The sequence below is a fragment of the Moschus berezovskii genome, chromosome 4 (genome assembly GCF_049115385.1).
Source record: "Moschus berezovskii isolate FMDL1 chromosome 4, NW_MosBer_1.0, whole genome shotgun sequence".
Lineage (NCBI taxonomy): Eukaryota > Metazoa > Chordata > Mammalia > Artiodactyla > Moschidae > Moschus > Moschus berezovskii.
This window is the reverse complement of record NC_142463.1, coordinates 35,349,502-35,370,129: the sequence shown is the minus strand read 5'-3', so window position 1 is coordinate 35,370,129 and position 20,628 is coordinate 35,349,502. Positions and strand designations below refer to the sequence as shown.

General features: G+C 41.8%; 1 protein-coding gene across 1 annotated transcript in view; it reads left to right on the top strand.

Moving 5' to 3' along the window:
- The first annotated feature begins 3,938 nt into the window (after positions 1 to 3,938).
- The window catches only part of LOC129541372 (cytochrome P450 2J2-like), a 46,449-nt gene continuing 29,759 nt past the window's right edge, over positions 3,939 to 20,628 (top strand). The window contains exons 1-4 of the mRNA XM_088835341.1: positions 3,939 to 4,174; positions 12,969 to 13,131; positions 15,714 to 15,863; positions 16,090 to 16,250. Coding sequence (XP_088691467.1) covers positions 3,965 to 4,174; positions 12,969 to 13,131; positions 15,714 to 15,863; positions 16,090 to 16,250 — 684 coding nt within the window. The 5' untranslated portion in view covers positions 3,939 to 3,964. The remainder of the gene's footprint in view (positions 4,175 to 12,968; positions 13,132 to 15,713; positions 15,864 to 16,089; positions 16,251 to 20,628) is intronic.

The window sequence follows — 20,628 nt, the reverse complement described above, 5'->3', positions numbered from 1 at the left end:
TGTGGACTGTACGTACAATGAAATATTCCTTAGGAGTAAAGAAGGAGGGAAGGCTGTCTGGCTATTTACAGTTTTGAGGTTTCACATGGATTTTAGGATTATATTTTCTATTTCTGTGTAAAACATGCCTTTAGCATTTTTATAGGAATTGTTTTGACTAACATGAACAGTTTAATAAAATTAATCCTTCCGGTTCATGGACATAAGATATATTTCCATTTATCTGTGCCTTCTTTTATTTTCCTCAGCTATATTTTATAGTTTTCAATGAATAAGTCCTTTGCCTTCTTGGTTATATTTATTTCTAAGTAGCCTGTTCTTTTTGATGCTGATCTAAAACTATCTCCGTGTGCAAATGACATTATCTTAATGTGTAAAAAATCCTAAAGATTACACACACACACACACACACACACACACACACACACACAGAGTCATAAATGAATTCAGCAAAGCTGCAGGATAAAAATCAACCTACAAAAATCAGTTATGTTTCTGAACATTGAAAACAATCATCTGAAAAAAGTCTTGGTTTTTTTTTTAATGGGCTCTGGGAAACTGTCTTTTATTTAGTGTGTTTAGAATATTAACATTTAATATGGTTATCTATACAGACTGTTAACTACTGTAGTCATTATTATTTTGTATTCATTGCTTTTAGGGGTTTTTGTCTTTCACTTTTTCTTCTCTCTTGTCTGGTTTTAACTGAGCATTTTGTTTAGTTCCATTTTCTTTTCTGTCTTAGCATGTTAGTCATATTTCTTTTTAAAAATATCAGTGGTTGCCCTATAGTTCACAATATACATTTCCAGCTGATTCAAATCCACTTGGAACTTCACTACACTGCTTGATTGTTAGTGCAAGTACCTTATAATAGAATTTTCCTAATTCCTTCCTTCTGTCCTTTCCAACTACATCATACATACCACTATCTCTAAGCTAGAATCATTGAATACAATGTTAATATTTTATTTTGAACAAAATCTTATGTATCAGATCAATTAAGAAAAAGAAAGTAAGAGATTTAATGCACCTTTTTTCTCTAATATTCTTACTTTATTTAGATCTGAGTGTCTGACCTACATATCTTTCCTTTTTTATGAAGAACTTATTCTAAAATTTCTTATGAGGAAGTTCTACTAGCAACAAATTTCCTCAAATATTGTTTGAAAAGATGTTTCCTTTTCCTTAACTGCTAGATGGAACAAAGAACTGTATCTGCACAATTTTATCATTGAAGAAATCCATGTAAACAGGTAAGTTCAGTGCTTCAAATATAAGAGCTCACAAGAAATGTGGTACTATTGTTTTTCTCATTGTTCATGAGGCTGGGTTTTAATCCTTTGGTGAGAAGTTGATTGAAAAACACATAGCTCAAGTGTCTCTGGCACACTCTGAAATGCAATGACCATAAACCTTAGAGCACCATTGGTCTCAGAGAATGACACACTTGGAGGTGGAACAAAACAAAAAAAGCAGGAGGAGAGGATCAGGCGGGGTCCAGTTGGCAGGATGTTGGCAATTTGATCTCTGGTTCCTCTGCCTTTTCTAAATCCAGCTTGTACAGCTGATAGTTCTCAGTTCATGCACTGTCCTCTGATGAATAAGAATCTTGTGCAAGCCCCCTGATTGGAGGCACTCGTTTGTTAGTTCAGTCGCTCAGTTGTGTCCAACTCTTTTCGACCCCATAGACTGCAACATGTCAGACCTCCCTGTCCTTCACGATCTCCTGGAGCTTGCTTACGTTCATATCCATTGAGTCGGTGATGCCATCTAAGCATCTCATCCTCTGTTGTTCCCATTCTCCTCCTGCCTTCAATCTTTCCCAGCATCAGGGTCTTTTCCAATGAGTCAGCTCTTCCCATCAGGTGGCCCAAGTATTGGAGTGTCATCATGAGTCCTTCCAGTGAATATTCAGTGTTGATTTCCTTTAGGATTGACTGGTATGATCTCCTTGTTGTCCAAGGGACTCTCCAGAGTTTTCTTCACACCACAGTTCAAAAGTATCAATTCTTCAGCACTCAACCTTCCTTATGGTCCAACATATCCATGCATGACTACTGGAAATGCCATAGCTTTGACTATACAGTCCTTTTTCGGCAAAGTAATGTCTCTGCTTTTTATTATGTCGTCTAGGTTTGTCATAGCTTTTCTTCCAAGGAGCAAGCATCTTTTAATTTCATGGCCACAGTCACCATCCACAGTGAATTTGGAGCCCAAGAAAATAAAGTCCATCACTGTTTCCATTGTTTCTCCACCTATTTGCCATGAAGCAATAGGACCAGATGCCATGGTCTTAATTTTTTGAGTTGAGTTTTAATCCAGCATTTTCACTCTCCTCTTTCACTTTCATCAAGAGGCTCTTTAGTTCTTCTTCACTTTCTGCCATAAGGGTGGTGTCATCTGCATATCTGAGGTTATTGATATTTCTCCCGACAATCTTTCTTCCAGTTTGTGCTTCATCCAGCCTGGCATTTCTCATGGTGTACTCTGCATATAAGTTAAATAAGTAGGGTGACAATATGCAACCTTGACGTACTCCTTTCCTGATTTGAAGCCAGTCTGTTGTTCCATGTCCAGTTTTAACTGTTGCTTTTTGATATGCATACAGATTTCTTAGGAGGCAGGTAGGGTAGTCTTGTATTCTCATCTCTTTAAGAATTTCCCACAGTTTGTTGTGATCCACACAGTCAAAGGCTTTAGCATAGGCAATGAAGCAGAAGTAGATGTTTTCCTGGAACTCTCTTGCTTTTGCTATGATCCAATGGATGTTGGCAATTTGATCTCTGGTTCCTCTACCTTTTCTAAAGCCAGCTTGTACATCTGGAAGTTCTTGGTTTACATAACTATTGAAGCCTAGCTTGGAGGATTTTGAGCTTTACTTTGCTAATATGTGAGATGAGTGCAATTATGTGGTAGTTTGAACCTTCTTTGGGAGGGACTGGATGTGGGGAAAACTGGGTCTTGTTCTGGTTGGCAAGGCTATGCTCAGTAAGTCTTTAATCCAATCACTGCTGATGGTGGGGCTGTATTCCCTCCCTGTAGTTTGGCCTCAGGTGGTAGGGGTAATGGCAGTAATGGCTACCTCCTTCAAAAGGACTTAAGCAAGCATGCCATGGCTCCCAGGAATGTTGTAGTCAGTACCTCTGACACTGTAGCAGCCCACTGTGGACCCATGCCTCCATCAGAGACTTCCAAACACACAAAGGCAACTGTGACTCAGTCTCTTGTGGGGTCGCCTCTCCTTTCTCCTGGGTCCTTGTGTACACAAGGTTTTGTTTCTGCCCTCCAAGAGTCTGTGTTCCCAGTCCTGTGGAAATTCAGTAATCAAACCCCACTGACCTTCAAAGTCAGATTCCCTGAGGATCCTCAGTGTCTTTGCCTGATCCCCAGGTTGGGAAGCCTGTTGTGGGGCCTAGAACTTTCCCAGCAGTGCAAGAACTTCTTTGGTACAATTGTTCTCCAGTTTATGAGTTGTCCACCTGGCAGCTCTATAGTGGGGCTAATGGTGAGCTGCAAGAGGACTTCTGCCATACGCTGTGCCTCCCAGCACTGCTGTTGCCAGAGCCTCTGCCCCTGCAGCAGGCCACTGCTGACTCATGGCTCAGGGAAGCCTGATGTGCTGCCTCCATGGGGTGGAAAAGATTCAGACAGGACTTAGGGACTGACCAACAAATTGGCAAGAGGAGAGGAAAAGGCGGGTCATGGAAGGGTGGAAGGGTACAGTGGACCAGGTGCCAAGGGGAGCAAGGGGCAGGGCTCATTTGAGTGGAGGGGGAAGGGAAGAGTAGAGGTGGGAGCAGGGAAGGACAGAAGAGGGAGGGAGGGAGGGCAGGGTCTGACAGGAAGGGCGGGAGGGGGGCTGGACACAGGGCAGGAAAGGCATGGTGTAGGGATTATAAATTCACAGGTGCATGGACCTTCCTTGGCTCTGATTGCTGAAGAGGAACCAGACAGCGCAGCCATGTTGGAGGCGTTGGGCTCCCTGGCAGCTGCCTTCTGGGCCGCGCTCCGTCCTGGCACTGTCCTGCTGGGGGCCTTTGTCTTTCTCCTCTTTGCTGATTTCCTCAAAAGGCAGCGCCCAAAGAACTACCCACCGGGACCCCTGCGCCTGCCTTTCATAGGCAACTTATTCCACCTGGACTTGGGGAAAGGAGTCGTGGTTTCTCAGCAGGTAGGAACAGGTGAAAGTGCCCAAGTACATCCTGACCTGCAGGACCAGGGCCATTCTGGGCACTGAGTATGGAAACATGGGGGTTCTGAGGCTAAAATCCTGCTTATGAGCCTCTCTCTTCTCCCCAGCAATTGGCATGATTCAACCTGTGCTTTGTAGGGATGAAATATTGTTAACTGTTTACTGTTTAAGTGTGCTAAACAAGATATGCTTTGGGGGGATGGTGGTGGTGCAAGTTTATTGTACAAAACAAAAAGAGCTTCTTGGTCCATCTAGATGATGGAAATATTGAACTGTAGCGCTCAAATGAAGCCTCACATACTGCCAGGAGCTTTGTTGTTGTTTAGTCTTCTCTAGCACCACAGTTCAAAGACATCAATTCTTCTGCATTCGGCCTTTTTTGTTATTCAGCTCGCGCATCTGTACATGACTACTGGAGGTGTCATCTGCATAGTTTCTCTCATATCAGGGATCCTTGGATAGAGTATGGTTCAGAACCCACTCTGCATCCTCCGTAAATCTTTTTGATTGACCAAGTGACCCTTTGTCTCTTTGTTGTTGTTGTTGTTATTTTTTAACTGGAGCCTCAAGAGTAACAGACACAATACGTATTTTAAATCATTTAGTTATGTCTTTTTACATATTACTGGGACATTCTATTTAGAGCATGATCACTTTGTCTTTTTAATATTATTATCCCTGGTGGGGGGAGGGGGGAATGCTAAGCTTTCACTCTTAGAGGTTCTGTTTCCCATGTGTAAAATGGGGATACTGCTACCTAAGTCCTTACCACTTTTCAACTACATTGCTCCCATCCCTACCAAGACAGAGCCCCCACCTTCAGGCTTATCCATCTGCAATCACTCTTAAGTATTAATTTAAAAATGTCATTCCTCTGCCTAGGTTTTCTTCGTGCTTCCTGCTGCTTCCCAGCTCTGTGGTAGGTGGTTGTGATGATGAAATAAAAGGAATGTTCAGTGTTAACATAGCTTATAGTTGGCACTCAACAAATAATAGGTCTAGTTCCCTAGGAATGGCTGGAAAAGTTTAAACACAAGCCTATATTACAAAGTTCAGATGCAGATGACTTTACCAGTTTCTGTAAGAAACACCCCATTGGTGTAACTAACTCATAGGATTAGTATTTAGAATATTAAAGCCCTAAACCTATACCCTTTTTAAGAACTGTGTTGTTTTTCAAGTATTGTGAAATATTCTTGTTTTCTTAATGTTAATAATTTCCAACTGGAGTCCATTAGAGCAGAGGGCATACACTGATTTCAACCTTGAACAAGTATGTAAAGATCGGTTTTATGACCCATGACAGATACTTGAAGCAATATGTCTTCTTCTATTGTTCAGAGGAGTGTTCTGTACTCTGTGTCAGGTAGACCTTATTAGATGTTTGTGTTGTTTAAGTATGTCTGTACCCTTGTCGATTTCTTTTCTACTAATTCTATCAATTACTATAAGAATCCTGATATCTGCAACTGAAAAATACAGGTTTGTCTATGTGTTTATTTATTTCTGGTGTGTGTGTGTTGTTGTGTTGTATGTGTTAGTCACTCAGTCATGTCCGACTCTTTGTGACCCCATGGACTGTAGTCTGCCAGGCTCCTCTGTTCATGGAATTCTTCAGGCAACAATACTGAAGTGGGTTGCCCTTCCCCTTGCAGGGAATCTTCCTGACCCAGGGATCAAACATGTCTTGCGCAAAGCAGGCAGATTCTTTACCATCTGAGCCACCAATGAATTTGGCAGCTCTTTTATGGCATACACACAGACATTAAAATTGCTATGTCATCTTGGTGAATTGGCTATTTAATTACTACATTTATCTCTGATGACTGTCTTTGCCTGAACTTTATCCAATATAACCACAACAGCTCTCCTTTGGTTAATATTTGCATTGCATATGCTTTTCCATTCTTTCACTTTTAGCATATTTATATGATTATATTGGAAATGAGTTTTTGTATATAACTTTAGGTGGACTATTATTTGATTCTACCAAACTCTCTTTTAATTGGTGAATTTAGACTATATATATTTAGTGTATTTTTTGATGTGTGAACACTAAAGTCTACTGCTTTATTATTTCTGTTTTTCACTTTGTTTTCTATTCTTCTATTTCTCCTTTCTTCTCTTACTGTGAGTCACTTAAACATTTTGTAAAAACCCCATTTTAATGTATCTGTAGTGTTTTTTAGTACATCTCTTTGTATTGCTGTAAAGCTTACAGGCTATGCATACATAGCTTATTGCCTCATCTGATATTGTTTCCATTTTAAGGCTGAAGAAACTGAAATCTGTCAAGTTATTTGCCTAGGTTATTCAAAATTGATAATGATCAAACAAGGACTTGAACCTAAGACTCTTTGAATCCTACACACAATCTCTACTTAGGCTACGTGACTTTTCCTGATATAGTTAATGAATAATTGATTTATTCAAAGGTTCATTTATCCAAGAGATATTTATGAAGTGCTTATCATATGACAGGTATAGTGCAAGAGAGTGTATGATGTAATGTGTGGTATAACCCACGTTAGGGTAACCAAATGAAATATCATTAGGGGGCTTCACTGTGATTGGGAAGCTCTGGGAGAATCTCTGTAGAATGTTGAAATAAATTTGGCTGAACTTGAAAGGCATGTTATGCAAGTGGTTATATGGAATAAAGTAGACGGGAGATTTTTAAATAGGGGAAAGTGACATGAAAACTATAATGCTTCTGTCTTACTGCTCTGGTCCTGCAACAGTGCCATGTGTGAGTACTGTACCATGACAAGGGGAAAATGGGAGATGATGGGAAGCAAATTTCTTTTAAGACACGACCTAGTGGATGCACACATCACCACTACTCACGTCCCATTGGACTCATGTGAATTTGATAGAGAAATAACACGGCCTGTTAACCCTAGGGAATTCATCACTCAGAAGAACAGAGAGTATCTCCATGCTTTCATTTAAGGATGAGTCATACAGAGGGAGCTAGAGAAAGCCCTACTTTATGCTCATTAGCTAGGCTCTATATCTCTGTGCCTCTCTTTCTGAAAGCTGGGAGTAAATTCTAGGGTTGTTATAAGAATTAAACAAGTCATGAATATCAGTTAACTGCCAGGATGCCGAGCACATAGTCGATGCTTATTTCTATATCTCCCACCCTCTCCCATTCTTCAGAACTTTATAGTAACAAATTCAAGGAAAAACCAATTGTTGGTTGCATACCAGGCATCACTTGTCTGACCTGATCACTGCGTGGGCTCCACCCAACCAGTCGCTGGCCACTTCCCCTAAATCCTTTCACTAAAATACACTTCCTAAAATACACTTCCAAATAAATCAATAACCATAAATAATTTATTATTAATTTTAGTATTATGATCACTATTTTTGCTGGCCGAAATCTTGACTTTCTCTGTCCACTGAAGCCAAATAAAAGAGAAAGACAGGAGGATATAGAAAGTTGGCTTTAACTCTCAGCCAACAGATAGGGAGAACACAATAGGCTCGTACCTCAAAAACTGTGCCCCTCCTCTGCCCCTGAGGAGTCTTCAGTTCAGTCGCTCAGTCATGACCGACTCTTTGCAACCCCATGAACTGCAACATGCCAGGCCTCCCTGTCCATCACCAACAGCCAGAGTCTACCCAAACCCTTGTCCATCGAGTCGGTGATGCCATCCAACCATCTCATCCTCTGTTGTCCCCTTCTCCTCCTGCCCTCACTCTTTCCCAGCATCAGGGTCTTTTCAAATGAGTCAGCTCTTCGCATCAGGTGACCAAAGTATTGGAGTTTCAGCTTCAACATCAGTCCTTCCAATGAATATTCAGGACTGATCTCCTTTAAGATGGACTGGGTGGATCTCCTTGCAGTCCAAGGGACTCTCAAGGGTCTTCTCCAACACCACAGTTCAAAAGCATCAATTCTTCAGCACTCAGCTTTCTTTATAGTCCAACTCTCACATCCATACATGACCACGGGAAAAACCATAGCCTTGACTAGATGGACCTTGGTTAACAAAGTAATGTCTCTGCTTTTTAAAATGCTATCTAGGTTGGTCATAACTTTCCTGCCAAGGAGTAAGCGTCTTTTAATTTCATGGCTGCAATGACCATCTGCGATGATTTTGGAGCCCCCAAACATAAAGTCAGCCACTGTTTCCACTGTATCCCTATCTGTTTACCATGAAGTGATGGGACCAGATGCCATGATCTTAGTTTTCTGAATTTTGAGCTTTAAGCCAAACTTTTCACTCTCCTCTTTCACTTTCATCAAGAGGCTCTTTAATTCTTCTTCACTTTCTGCCATAAGGGTGCTGTCATCTGCATATCTGAGGTTATTGATATTTCTCCCGGCAATCTTGATTCCACCTTGTGCTTCCTCCAGCCCAGGGTTTCTTATGATGTACTCTGCATATAAGTTAAAATAAGCAGGGTGACAATATACAGCCTTGACGTATTCCTTTTCCTATTTGGAACCAGTCTGTTGTTCCATGTCCAGTTCTAACTGTTGCTTCCTGACCTGCATACAGGTTTCTCAAGAGGCAGGTCAGGTGGTCTGGGATTCCCATCTCTTTCAGAATTTTCCACAGTTTATTGTGATCCACACAGTCAAAGGCTTTGGCATAGTCAATAAAGCGGAAGTAGATGTTTTTCTGGAACTCTATTGCTTTATCGATGATCCAGCAGATGTTGGGAATTTGATCTCTGATTCCTCTGCCTTTTCTAAAACCAGCTTAAACATCTGGAAGTTCATGGTTTGTATATTGCTGGAGCCTCACTTGGAGAATTTTGAGCATTACTTTACTAGCGTGTGAGATGAGTGCAATTGTGCATGAGTTTGAGCTTTCTTTGGCAGTGCCTTTCTTAGGGATTAGAATGAAAACTGACCTCTTCCAGTCCTGTGGCCACTGCTGAGTTTTCCAGATTTGCTGGCATATTGAGTGCAGCACTTTCACAGCATCATCTTTCAGGATTTGAAATAGCTCAACTGGAATTCCATCACCTCCACTAGCTTTGTTCGTAATGATGCTTCCTAAGGCCCACTTGCCTTCACATTCCAGGATTTCTGGCTCTAGGTGAATGTGAGTGATCACGCCATCATGATTATCTGGGTCGTGAAGATCTTTTTTATATAGTTCTTCTGTGTATTCGTGCCAGCTCTTCTTAATATCTTCTGCTTCTGTTAGGTCCATACCATTTATGTCCTTTATTGTGCCCATCTTTGCATCAAATGTTCCCTTGGTAGCTCTAATTTTCTTTCCCATTCTATTGTTTTCCTCCATTTCTTTGCATTGATCACTGAGGAAAACTTTCTTATCTCTCCTTGCTATTCTTTGGAACTCTGCATTCAAATAGGTATATCTTTCCTTGAGGAGACTAGGGGCTTATATAAGATAAAGGTTCACAGTCATGAGTTAATGATGAGGAACACAGGTGTTAGCTTTTTTTTTTTTTTCCTTTTGCATTGTTTCAAAAACAGTCATAGGCTGGGGTCAGTATCCCAGTAATTGAGTCTGGTAGTTTGGCGGTCCTATGGCCTTCTTTCTGATGTGTAAAAAAGAACTACAAGGGGAGGAGTGTGTTAGAAGGGTCAGCACCAGACAGAGGATGTATTTAATATAGTCAAAGGAAAATAGGTGTGAAATGTTGCTCTTGCAGAGAGCTAGGGGGCAGAAAAGTAAACAGACATGTTGAGTTCAGTTCAGTCAGTTCAGTTCAGTCGCTCAGTCGTGTCCGACTCTCCGCGACCCCATGAATCACAGCACGCCAGGCCTCCCTGTCCATCACCAACTCCTGGCGTACACTCAAACTCATGTCCACAGAGTCGGTGATGCCATCCAGCCATCTTATTCTCCGTTGTCCCCTTCTCCTCCCGCCCCCAACCCTTCCCAGCATCAGAGCCTTTTCCAGTGAGTCAACTCGTTGCATGAGGTGGCCAAAGTATTGGAGTTTCAGCTTTAGCATCAGTCCCTCCAACGAACATCCAGGATTGATCTCCTTTAGAATGGACTGGTTGGATCTCCTTGCAGTATAAGGGACTCTCAAGAGTCTTCTCCAACACCACAGTTCAAAAGCATCGATTCTTCAGCGATCAGCCTTCTTCACAGTCCAACTCTCACATCCATACATGACCATGGGAAAAACCATTGCCTTGACTAGACGGACCTTTGTTGGCAAAATGATGTCTCTGATTTTTAATATACTATCAAGGTTGGTCATAACTTTCCTTCCAAGGAGCAAGTGTCTTTTAACTTCATGGCTGCAATCAGCATCTGCAGTGATTTTGGAGCCCAAAAAAATAAAGTCTGACACTGTTTCCACTGTTTTTCCATCTATTTCCCATGAAGTGATGGGACCAGATGCCATGATCTTTGTTTTTCTGAATGTTGAGCTTCAAGCCAACCTTTTCACTCTCCTCTTTCACTTTCATCAAGAGGCTTTTGACATTTTGAGTTAGGAGTGCAGAAAAGCAAACTTACTTATGGACATGCAGAATTAGGAACAGTTGGGTGGTGCTAGTGAAAAAGAAACTGCCTGTCAATGCAGGAGATATGAGACATGGATTTGATCCCTGGGTCAGAAAGAGCCCCTGGAGGAGGGAATGGCAACCCACTCCAGTATTCTTGCCTGGAGAATCCCATGGATAGAGGAGCCTGGCAGTCTAAAATCCATAGAGTCACACAGAATCAAACATGACTGAAACAAATTAGCATGCATGCACACACCCACGCAAAGTAAAAAAACTCAGAATGTTTTTACTGCACACTGTTCTTTTATCTGCATTGTTTTCAGGAAAGGGAAGGAAAAATTCCTCTTTTTTTTTCCCATTTTCATTGCAGCACTATCACCAGAATCCTAAATTGTAAAAGGTGTTATTTTATACATTTTGAAATTGAGACAGAGGGAATTTAAATAACTTGACTAAATATCACACAGAAAGTAACAAGTGACAGCTGAATGAAAGGGATTTGTAAGACTTCAAAATCCAAGCTCTGAGGCACTCACCTTACCTTATCTATTCAGTTTTCTAATTACAAGGAAACAAGATCTAAAGTATTTCACTTGACATTAAGACATCCTTGGTCCAGCTCAGAGTACCTCGCCAGCCTGTATCCCATCTCTCTACACAGTGAGAGCTATTTTTTCCAGGAACCATTCCTAGCCGCTGGGTCCCTTATGTGTCTGTGACACACCCACACTCTCTCCCTTTCCCTTTCTTTCTCTCTTCTCCATTACTCTCATTCTCACTTTCATGCCGTCACATCCACGAAACTCTAAGGTCCAGCACCATCTCAAGTTCATGTCTCTGTCCTTACATGTTACATAATGCCTGGCACATTCCCTCCAGTCACCAAAGCTCTGTCACATTGGCTAAGTTACTTCTACATGACTAATTTTCCTGAATTAAAACCTGAATAAAATCATTAGTACTGTAGGGTGGTGTGAAGGAAATGAGATAAAAGGTGCAAGTAGTTCACATGGCACCCAATAGCTGCGGTTGTCTGTGAACATCGGTGCCTTTCTTCTGCACATCATCCGTGTGCTCTTGTCCTGTCTGTCCCCTTGAGCAAGTGCATGCATGTCTCTTTGCACACAGAGACCATTCATTCCCTGCACTATAGAGAGGCTATCTGACATGACCCATGGCACAAAGTACATTTCACATTATTGTTCCCATTCCTCCTCAAAGAAACTGTTTGGGTTCTAGAGTGTGGGGTTTTCCAGCACACCATTCTGCTTGTGGGATTTTTGTTACCTGTCCAGGGATCATACCTGGGTCCATGGCAGTGGATGCCCAGTCCTAATCCAGACTTTATTTTTGGGGGCTCCAAAATCACTGCAGATGGTGATTGCAGCCATGAAATTAAAAGCCGCTTACTCCTTGGAAGGAAAGTTATGACCAACCTAGATAGTATATTAAAAGCAGAGACATTACTTTGCCAACCAAGGTCCGTCTAATCAAGGCTATGGTTTTTCCAGTGGTCATGTATGTATGTGAGAGTTGGACTGTGAAGAAAGCTGATCGACAAAGAATTGAGGCTTTTGAACTGTGGTGTTGGAGAAGACTCTTGAGAGTCCCTTGGACTGCAAGGAGATCCAAACAGTCCATTCTAAAGGAGGTCAGTCCTGGGTGTTCATTGGCAGAATTGATGCTAAAGCTGAAACTCCAATACTTTGGCCACCTCATGCAACAAGTTGACTTACTGGAAAAGACTCTGATGCTGTGAGGGATTGGGGGCAGGAGGAGAAGGGGACGACAGAGAATTAGGTGGCTGAATGGAATCACCGACTCGATGGACATGAGTCTGAGTGAACTCTGGGAGTTGGTGATGGACAAGGAGGCCTGGCATGCTGTGATTCATGGGGTCGCAAAGAGTCGGACATGACTGAGCGACTGATCTGAACTGAACTGAACTGAGCTGAAGATGCTTAAGATAAAAGACTTTTGTTCACTTTATTATATTTTTATGCCTTATTCTCAGGACACATAAGCTCACTCAATTCAGGTAAGTTGAACATATGTATGAGTTTTATGATGAACGTCTATGTCCTCTAGTAGATTGAATAGAAGTCTAGTTGAGCACAGGAGAAATGGAAACAGGTAGATATATCCCCAACAGCCCAAGATACACACACACACACACACACACACACACAGATTCCACTCATTACAAGCCTCCCCTCCACACCCCTCCACACCCCCCACCTCCATCGCAGCTCTGCACATTCTCCATCCAGTACACATACACCTGTACATACCCAACTCTGACTCTTTGTTGTTTTTTAGGTTGTGAAGAAATATGGGAACATTATTAGCCTGGATTTTGGTGCAATTCATTCCATTATTATAACTGGATTGCCCTATATCAAAGAAGCCCTTGTCTCCCAGGAACAAAACTTTGTAAATCGCCCCGTGATACCTATTCAGAACCGTATCTTTAATAATAAAGGTAAGCTCCATTACCAAAATAAGAAGCATATGTTTGATATTCCTGTAGTCTCTGAAAGTGCTTCCAATGTTCCCAGGGACCAGGCCCCTCATAAAATCTCTGCCCGTCAAGGAAACTGAGTGGCCCCATTTCTTGTTGAAGTCACCTCCTCAGGGAACCTGGCCGGGTCAGCTCTAATGTCAGGGATTTGGGAGAAGTGGCATCACCTGCATGAACTCACTATGGATATTTTGATAAATAAGTATCCTCATCACTCAGTGATGTGATGTATTTTTTTAAGAAGAATAAAGGCAATGCTTTCAAGCCCTCTTCTGTTTTCTCATTCAAATCTTCAAATCTTGTCCCCTAGGAAAATATGTAGATCAGTTGCCTCCCACTGACTTTGTGATCCCTTCTTGCCTCTAATTGCTTGTGCTCTGTTATTAAAGCTGTGCCTCACAGAGTATCTCAAGCTTTCTGTCAATGGAAGAGTTTGGCATGAATATTTTAAAAGATCATAAAATAAACTTGGTAAATGAACTTATATTTTCAAAAATCTGAATGAAAAACTAAAATCTATTCTCCTACCAAAGCACTCTTTTTTTTTTCCCCTAGGGGTTTCTCAATTCCTCTTTGAAATACTGCATCTATTAACTCTATGTCCATTTATTCTGTGTCTGTAATGTGAACCTAGTGGTTGGCTCTAGTGATAAAACAGTAAGTAGAACAGACAAAATCCTTGGTTTTCTATAACTTACAAGTGATTAAGAAAGACGATATAAATTACACAAATAACTTAAGGCTATGAAGTGTTATGAAGTGTTACGAAGAGTACGGTTCACCTATTACTGGTATCTACTCTAGTCCTGAGACTCAGGAAAAGCTAATGAAGTAAAAGACAAGTAATAAAGTGAAGAAGCAATCCAGAAATCCAGTGAAGAAGCAATCCAGAATAGAATATGAAAAGTCTCTGAAGTGGGAAGAAGAAGAGTGAACTGAGGAATTGAAAGGGGGCCAATGTAGTACACACGGGGCTTAATTGGAGATAATTAAGTGGACATAAAGCTGGGGAGTTTGGCCAGAAACAGTTCATGCAAATTCTTGTTAAGGATGTTGCTTTTTATCCTAATAACAATGGAGGCTCCTGAGTGATTTCAGTAGAGAAAGGAATCACCATATTTACACTGTACATTTTAAAGACTTATCTAAGCTGCAATGTCAAGAATGGAATAAAAGGAGCAAGAGACTATGGAGTCTTGGAGGTTGGAGGAGGTGGTGGCCTGGATGAGGGAGGTGGCCAGAAATGATAGCGTAGTAGGTTATACCAGGAAAGTGACTGTGAAGATACATGGATTTAAGCTACTCGGGAGGCAAATCCAATAGGACGTGATGACCTAGACAGAGGGAGAATGAGGGACTGAGGTAGATACCCAAGTGGGTAGGTTTAGGAAAGAAGGGAGATGTGAAGGAGGACAGATGTTGGCTGGCCTGGGTGGGGAGTTGTATGGAGCAAACGATGAATTCAGTCATTGATACGCTGAGTGTGAAGCCAGGAGAGATAAGCAGCAGGCAATTGTGTATGCATCTGAAGCTGAAAGACATTAGCACATGTTGGCTATCAGTAGATGTCATTTGAAATCTTGGAGTGGAGATTTCCTAGAAATGGAGGATAGGGTAAGAAAAGAAGAGGCTTCAGACCTAATCTTGAAGAGCTCCATCATTTCAAAATTGGATCAAAGAAGATAAGTTAACCAAACGTTTGATAATTTCTCTGAAGTCAGAAAATTAGCAGAAAAATCTGGAGAGTTCTGGGGTCCATTGGCAGAGGGTGTTTCAAGAAGAAAATATTTCATGCTGCTGAGACATCAAGATGAAGCTGAAAAGGATTGAGCAGTAAGAAGAGCCATTTCACTAAGGTGGTGGAAGCCAAAGGGAGATATTAGAAGGAGTTGAAGTGTGAGGCGAAACGAAGAAATAAGAGGATGTTGGCCTCACCAGTGTTATAAAATAAATGCCTTTATATGATGGCATATTAAGACATATTCTTTTTTCCTTTTACTGTGGTATTCTTTCTACACAGTGTTCATGTTTCTTTGTTTTCTTGGGTGATTTATCTTTTTAAAACCTTTTCTCCTTATGAGTATTGATTTTGTCTAATCCATATATTCATGCTTAGTATGTAACATAGCAAATTCTTAAATGTGGTTATGTGACAAGTAATCAAAATGTGGGTTTTGGAGTCAGGCAGACTTGAATTTGAATGCATGTTCAGGTGTGTACTAACTCTATGACCTTGTAGTGTGTAGATTTATCCTTTGAGCCTCATTTTTCTCATCAAAATTGGGAGGCTGATTTGGCAGTAATGGCTATACTTACATCAGAGAGATTCTATGAGTACTAAATTACATAATGCATTAAAAATGCTAATGTACCCAGCATTGCAAGCAATCCATAAATTCAAGCCATTATATACATCGCTTAGGGATTATTTCTCTGAATAATTTTCAAGTGCCTTCAAGTGCTTCTCCTTCCTTCCATCTGATACGTTATCACCCATGTACCTTGTTGCCTTGCTTTTCATAACATTGCATTCATTTTCCCAGGCTTGGTCAGGTCCAATGGCCAGGTATGGAAAGAGCAAAGAAGGTTCGCCCTGACAACTCTGAGGAACTTCGGTTTAGGACGGAAGAGCTTAGAGGAACGCATTCAGGAAGAGGTCACCTACCTCATCCAGGCAATAGGAGAGGAGAATGGTGAGCGGGTCATAGGACAGATGCAGGGACTGTGGTTCACGCTTTCTCTAACCAGAAGCTCATCAATACCTACATATCTGTCCTAATACCAGCACTTTGTAGGGTACTGGGGTCATAGTCTTGGTGGTGGTTCTATAGTCTTTATGTCATACATCATGTAGAGTAGACTTTTAGTGAAATGAGAAAGAAACCTATCTGAAGGCTCCGTCTCTTCTCCTGCCTCCAGGACAACCTTTTGACCCTCACTTCCTAATCAACAATGCCGTTTCCAATATTATTTGCTCCATCACCTTCGGGGAGCGGTTTGACTACCAGGATGATCAGTTCCAGGAGCTGCTGAGGCTGCTGGATGAGGCCTTGTGTATGCAGACATCAGTGTGCTGCCAGGTAAAACAGTTCACATTTCATATCTTGAAAAAACTATTGGGTTGTTGTCAGAATCAGATGAAATAGAGTCACCCTTTCCTTTTTAGCTGAAATCTAATCTTTTTCAACACAAGCTTATTTGAAGTCAATCTGTTGATTTTACTGTTTTGGGGTAATATTGTTTAATATTTACTATAGACAAAGGAAATTTCCAACATTCATATAAAGTACAAAACTTTACATGACAAACCATGTATACATTTGTGTTTTTTTCCTTGAAAAACATAACATTGCCATCACTTTTGAGTGTCTCCTATCCATTTCCTCCCTAGTTCCACACCTGCATGACCCTCACATGTGTGCTTCTATGCCTGGCTCTTCCTTGGTCCATTGCTTTGAGATTCATTTCTTAGTTGCTCTTCTTTTACTCTGAATAGTTTTCAACTGCATGAACATGACACTGATTTTTATTCTCTTAAAAAACACTGTGGGATTGATGAACACTTAGGGATGTTATGAATAAATCTGCCATGAACATTCCTGTTCAATCATTCCTGTGAACACACCCACTCATTTTTCTTGCATATACACATGGACATAAAAATATTTAAAGCTGTCCAAGTGGTTGTACAATTTACATTCCTATCTACACATGATATTATCAGTTTCCTAAACTTGTGAGATATGGATTTAAGGGATTCAAACCTCACCCCTTCCTTAGTAGTCCCTGGCCTTCCCTTTTGTCCTGCTAGGGTTTTGAGCCTGTCAAAACCTCTGCTCAACCCATTGGCATCTCAGTCCCTTTACTGGATTTGGAAGACACTTCTAGGGGAAAATCAGACCCAAGTGTTGAAGTAAATGCTTGAGTATCTAGAGGAGGATTTATTTTCATTCATTTTTAACAAACAATATTGCCTAGAAGTTTACGAAATCTCACCAAACCTGAATAAGAAGTTAACATGAATCCTAACACAGTAAAAGTATATTATATGCCTGCAATGCAAGAGACGCTGGAGACTTGTGTTTGACTCTTGGGTCAGAAGGTCCCCTGGATAAGGAAATGGCAACCCACTCCAGTGTTCTTGCCTGAGAAATCCCATGGACAGGGGAGCCTGGTGAGCTACAGTCCGTGGGATCACAAGAGTTGAACATGACTTAGTAACTAAAAAAATTGAATCCTAGTACAGTAAAGGGGTATAATGAATGTGAGCTATTATAATTATTATTGTTAATGTTATTTTTGAAAAACATTCTGTATTGTCATCTCTAATCTCAGTAATTCCATTTTATACCCTCTTAGGAACTCTGAGACCTCACTGAGTTCCTCGCTGGGTATTCCCACTGAAAGGAAATTCCTGGGATGGTTGGATGGGGTAGTAGGTCAGGGGTAAGGGCAGGGGTACTATGCATTTTTATTTTTTAAATTTTACATTATTGTATTGGTTTTGCCTTTCACTGACATGAATCTGCCCTGGGTGTACATGTGTTTCCCATCTTGAACCCCCCTCCCACCTCCCTCCTCATCCCATCCCTCTGGTTCATCCCAGTACACCAGACCCGAGCATCCTGTATCATGCATCGAACCTGGACTGGCGATTTATTTCACATACGATAATATACATGTTTCAATGCCATTCTCCCAAATCATCCCACCCTCGCCCTCTCCCACAGAGTCCAAAACACTGTTCCATACATCTGTGTCTCTTTTGCTGTCTCGTATACAGGGTTATCGTTACCATCATTCTAAATTCCATATATAAGCCTTATTATACTGTATTGGTGCTTTTCTTTCCGGCCTACTTCACTCTGTATAATAGGCTCCAGTTTCATCCACTTCATTAGAACTGATTCAAATGTATTCTTTTTAATGGCTGAGTAATACTCCATTGTGTATATGTACCACAGCGTTCTTATCCATTGGTCTGCAGATGGACATCTAGGTTGCTTCCATGTCCTGGCTATTATAAACAGTGCTGCGATAAACATTGGAGTACACGTGTCTCTTTCAATTCTGGTTTCCTCGGTGTGTATGCCCAGAAGTGGGATTTCTGGGTCATATGGCAGTTCTATTTCCATTTTTTTAAGGAATCTCCACTCTGTTTTCCATAGTGGCTGTACTAGTTTGCATTCCCACCAACAGTGTAAGAGGGTTCCTTTTTCTCCACACCCTCTCCAGCATTTATTGCTTGTAGACTTTTGGATAGCAGCCATTCTGACTAGCATGAAATGGTACCTCATTGTGGTTTTAATTTGCATTTCTCTGATTATGAGTGATGTTGAGCATCTTTTCATGTGTTTTAATTCATTTTTCTTTTTTCCTCTCTGTTTCATTTATTTCTACCATTCTATCTTCTACCTCACTTATTCTATCTTCTGCCTCCGTTATTCTACTGTTGGTTCCCTCCAGAGTGTTTTTTATCTCATCTATTGCATTATTCATTGTATATTGACTCTTTTTTATTTCTTCTAGATCCTTATTAAACCTTTCTTGCATCTTCTTGATCTTTGTCTCCAGGTTATTTATCTGTAACTCCAATTTTTTTTCAAGATTTTGGATCATTTTCACTATCATTATTCAGAATTCTTTATCAGGTAGGTTCCCTATTTTCCTCCTTTGTTTGGGTTGGTGGGCATTTATCCTGTTCCTTTACCTGCTGGGTATTTTTATGCCTCTTCATCTTGCTTATATTGCTGTGTTTCAGTTCAGTTCAGTCGCTCAGTCGTGTCCGACTCTCTGCGACCCCATGAATCACACCACACCAGGCGTCCCTGTCCATCACCAACTCCCGGAGTTCACTCAAACTCATGTCCACAGATTTGGTGATGCCATCCAGCCATAGGGTGGCCATATTCTGGCAGTTTGTGGAGTTCTCTTTATTGTGGAGTTTCCTCACTGTGGGTGAGGTTTGACGGGTGGCTTGTCATGGTTCCCTGGTTTGGGAAGCTTGTGTCAGTGTTCTGGTGGGTGGAGCTGGATTTCTTCTCTCTAGAGTGCAATGAAGTGTCCAGTAATGAGTTATGAGATGTCAGTGGGTTGGAGTGACTTTGGGCAGCCTGTATATTGAAACTCAGGGTTATGTTCCTGTGTTGCTGGAGAATTTGCATGGTATGTCTTGCTCTGGAACTTGTTGACTCTTGGGTAGTGCTTAGTTTCAGTGTAGGTATGGAGACGTTTGATGAGCTCCTATCGATTAATGTTCCCTGGAGTCAGGAGTTCTCTGGTGTTCTCAGAATTTGGACTTAAGCCCCCTGCCTCTGGTTTTCAGTCTTTTTCTTGTAGTAGCCTCAAGACTTCTCTATCTGTCACTTCCAAGGTGGTTCCCTCTGTTTTAGCTTCTTCTGTTTGCTGGTCTCTTCAGTGTCCAATTTCCATCCTGACGCTAGGGGGTGGTGGACACTTTTTAATGCTCACTTTTTCAGTCGTGCTGTTGGGAGGGAGGTACGCCACTGACAAATATCACTGGCATCTGTGGGGAGTGCTTGCAGTGTTCTGGCCACAGTGGGTGTGGCCCCGCTCATGGCATGTGTGCTGTCCCAGTCTACACTGCTCAGGCTCTAGGTTGCTGTGCTGAGAACTGTCTGTTGCCGGCACTGGGTTGCATGCACATCCCAAGTCTATGTTGCTCAGGTTCAGGTACTCAGGTACTCCACAAAGGTGCAGACTTGGTTGGGCCTGCATTTTGTGCCCTTCCCCGGTCCGAGCAGCTCAGGTGACCAGTTGTTTGGTGAGCACAGTCACTGAGACTTATCACCTTCCCTATCCCTGCCACTCGGTTTTCTGGGTTTACAACCGGCGCACCTTCTCAGGCAGATGTCGACTGGCCAGAAACCCTAGAAGTCTTTGTTAGCAACGAAGCCTGCTTGCAGTTTGGTATCGGATGCCTCTCTGGATCCGCGATTGCCCACTTCCGGCTCTGGCTGTCGTCCCTTGCCTGTCTCGGCGCAAGATGAGCCATCCACAGCTGGCTAGCTCTGCTCAGTCCTTCGTTCTGTGAGCAGGTCTGGCTGAGTCTTAGGTTAGGGCTTTTCGCCTTTTCTCGGGTTAGCTATCCCAAAGCCTACTTTGCTATCTCCAGTTAGCTGTCTCAGATTGCCCTTGTGGCTTTCAGGCCTGGTCCTCACTCTAAGCAGTGCAGCTGGCTCCTCCTTACCTAGACCCCACTTGCTAATGGCAGATGCGGGTGTCTGCGCTGCTTCTCCACTGGAAGTTACAGTTGGGTGTGTAATCTGTGGGTTTTAATTGTTTATTTCTTTTTCCTCCTGGTTATGTTGTCCTCTGAGGTTCCAAGGCTCGCCCCAGACTCACCAGTGAGAGTGTTTCCTGGTGTTTGGAAACTTCTCACTTTTTTAAGCCTCCTTCCCGGGACAGAGCTCCATCCCTACCTCTTTTGTCTCTCTT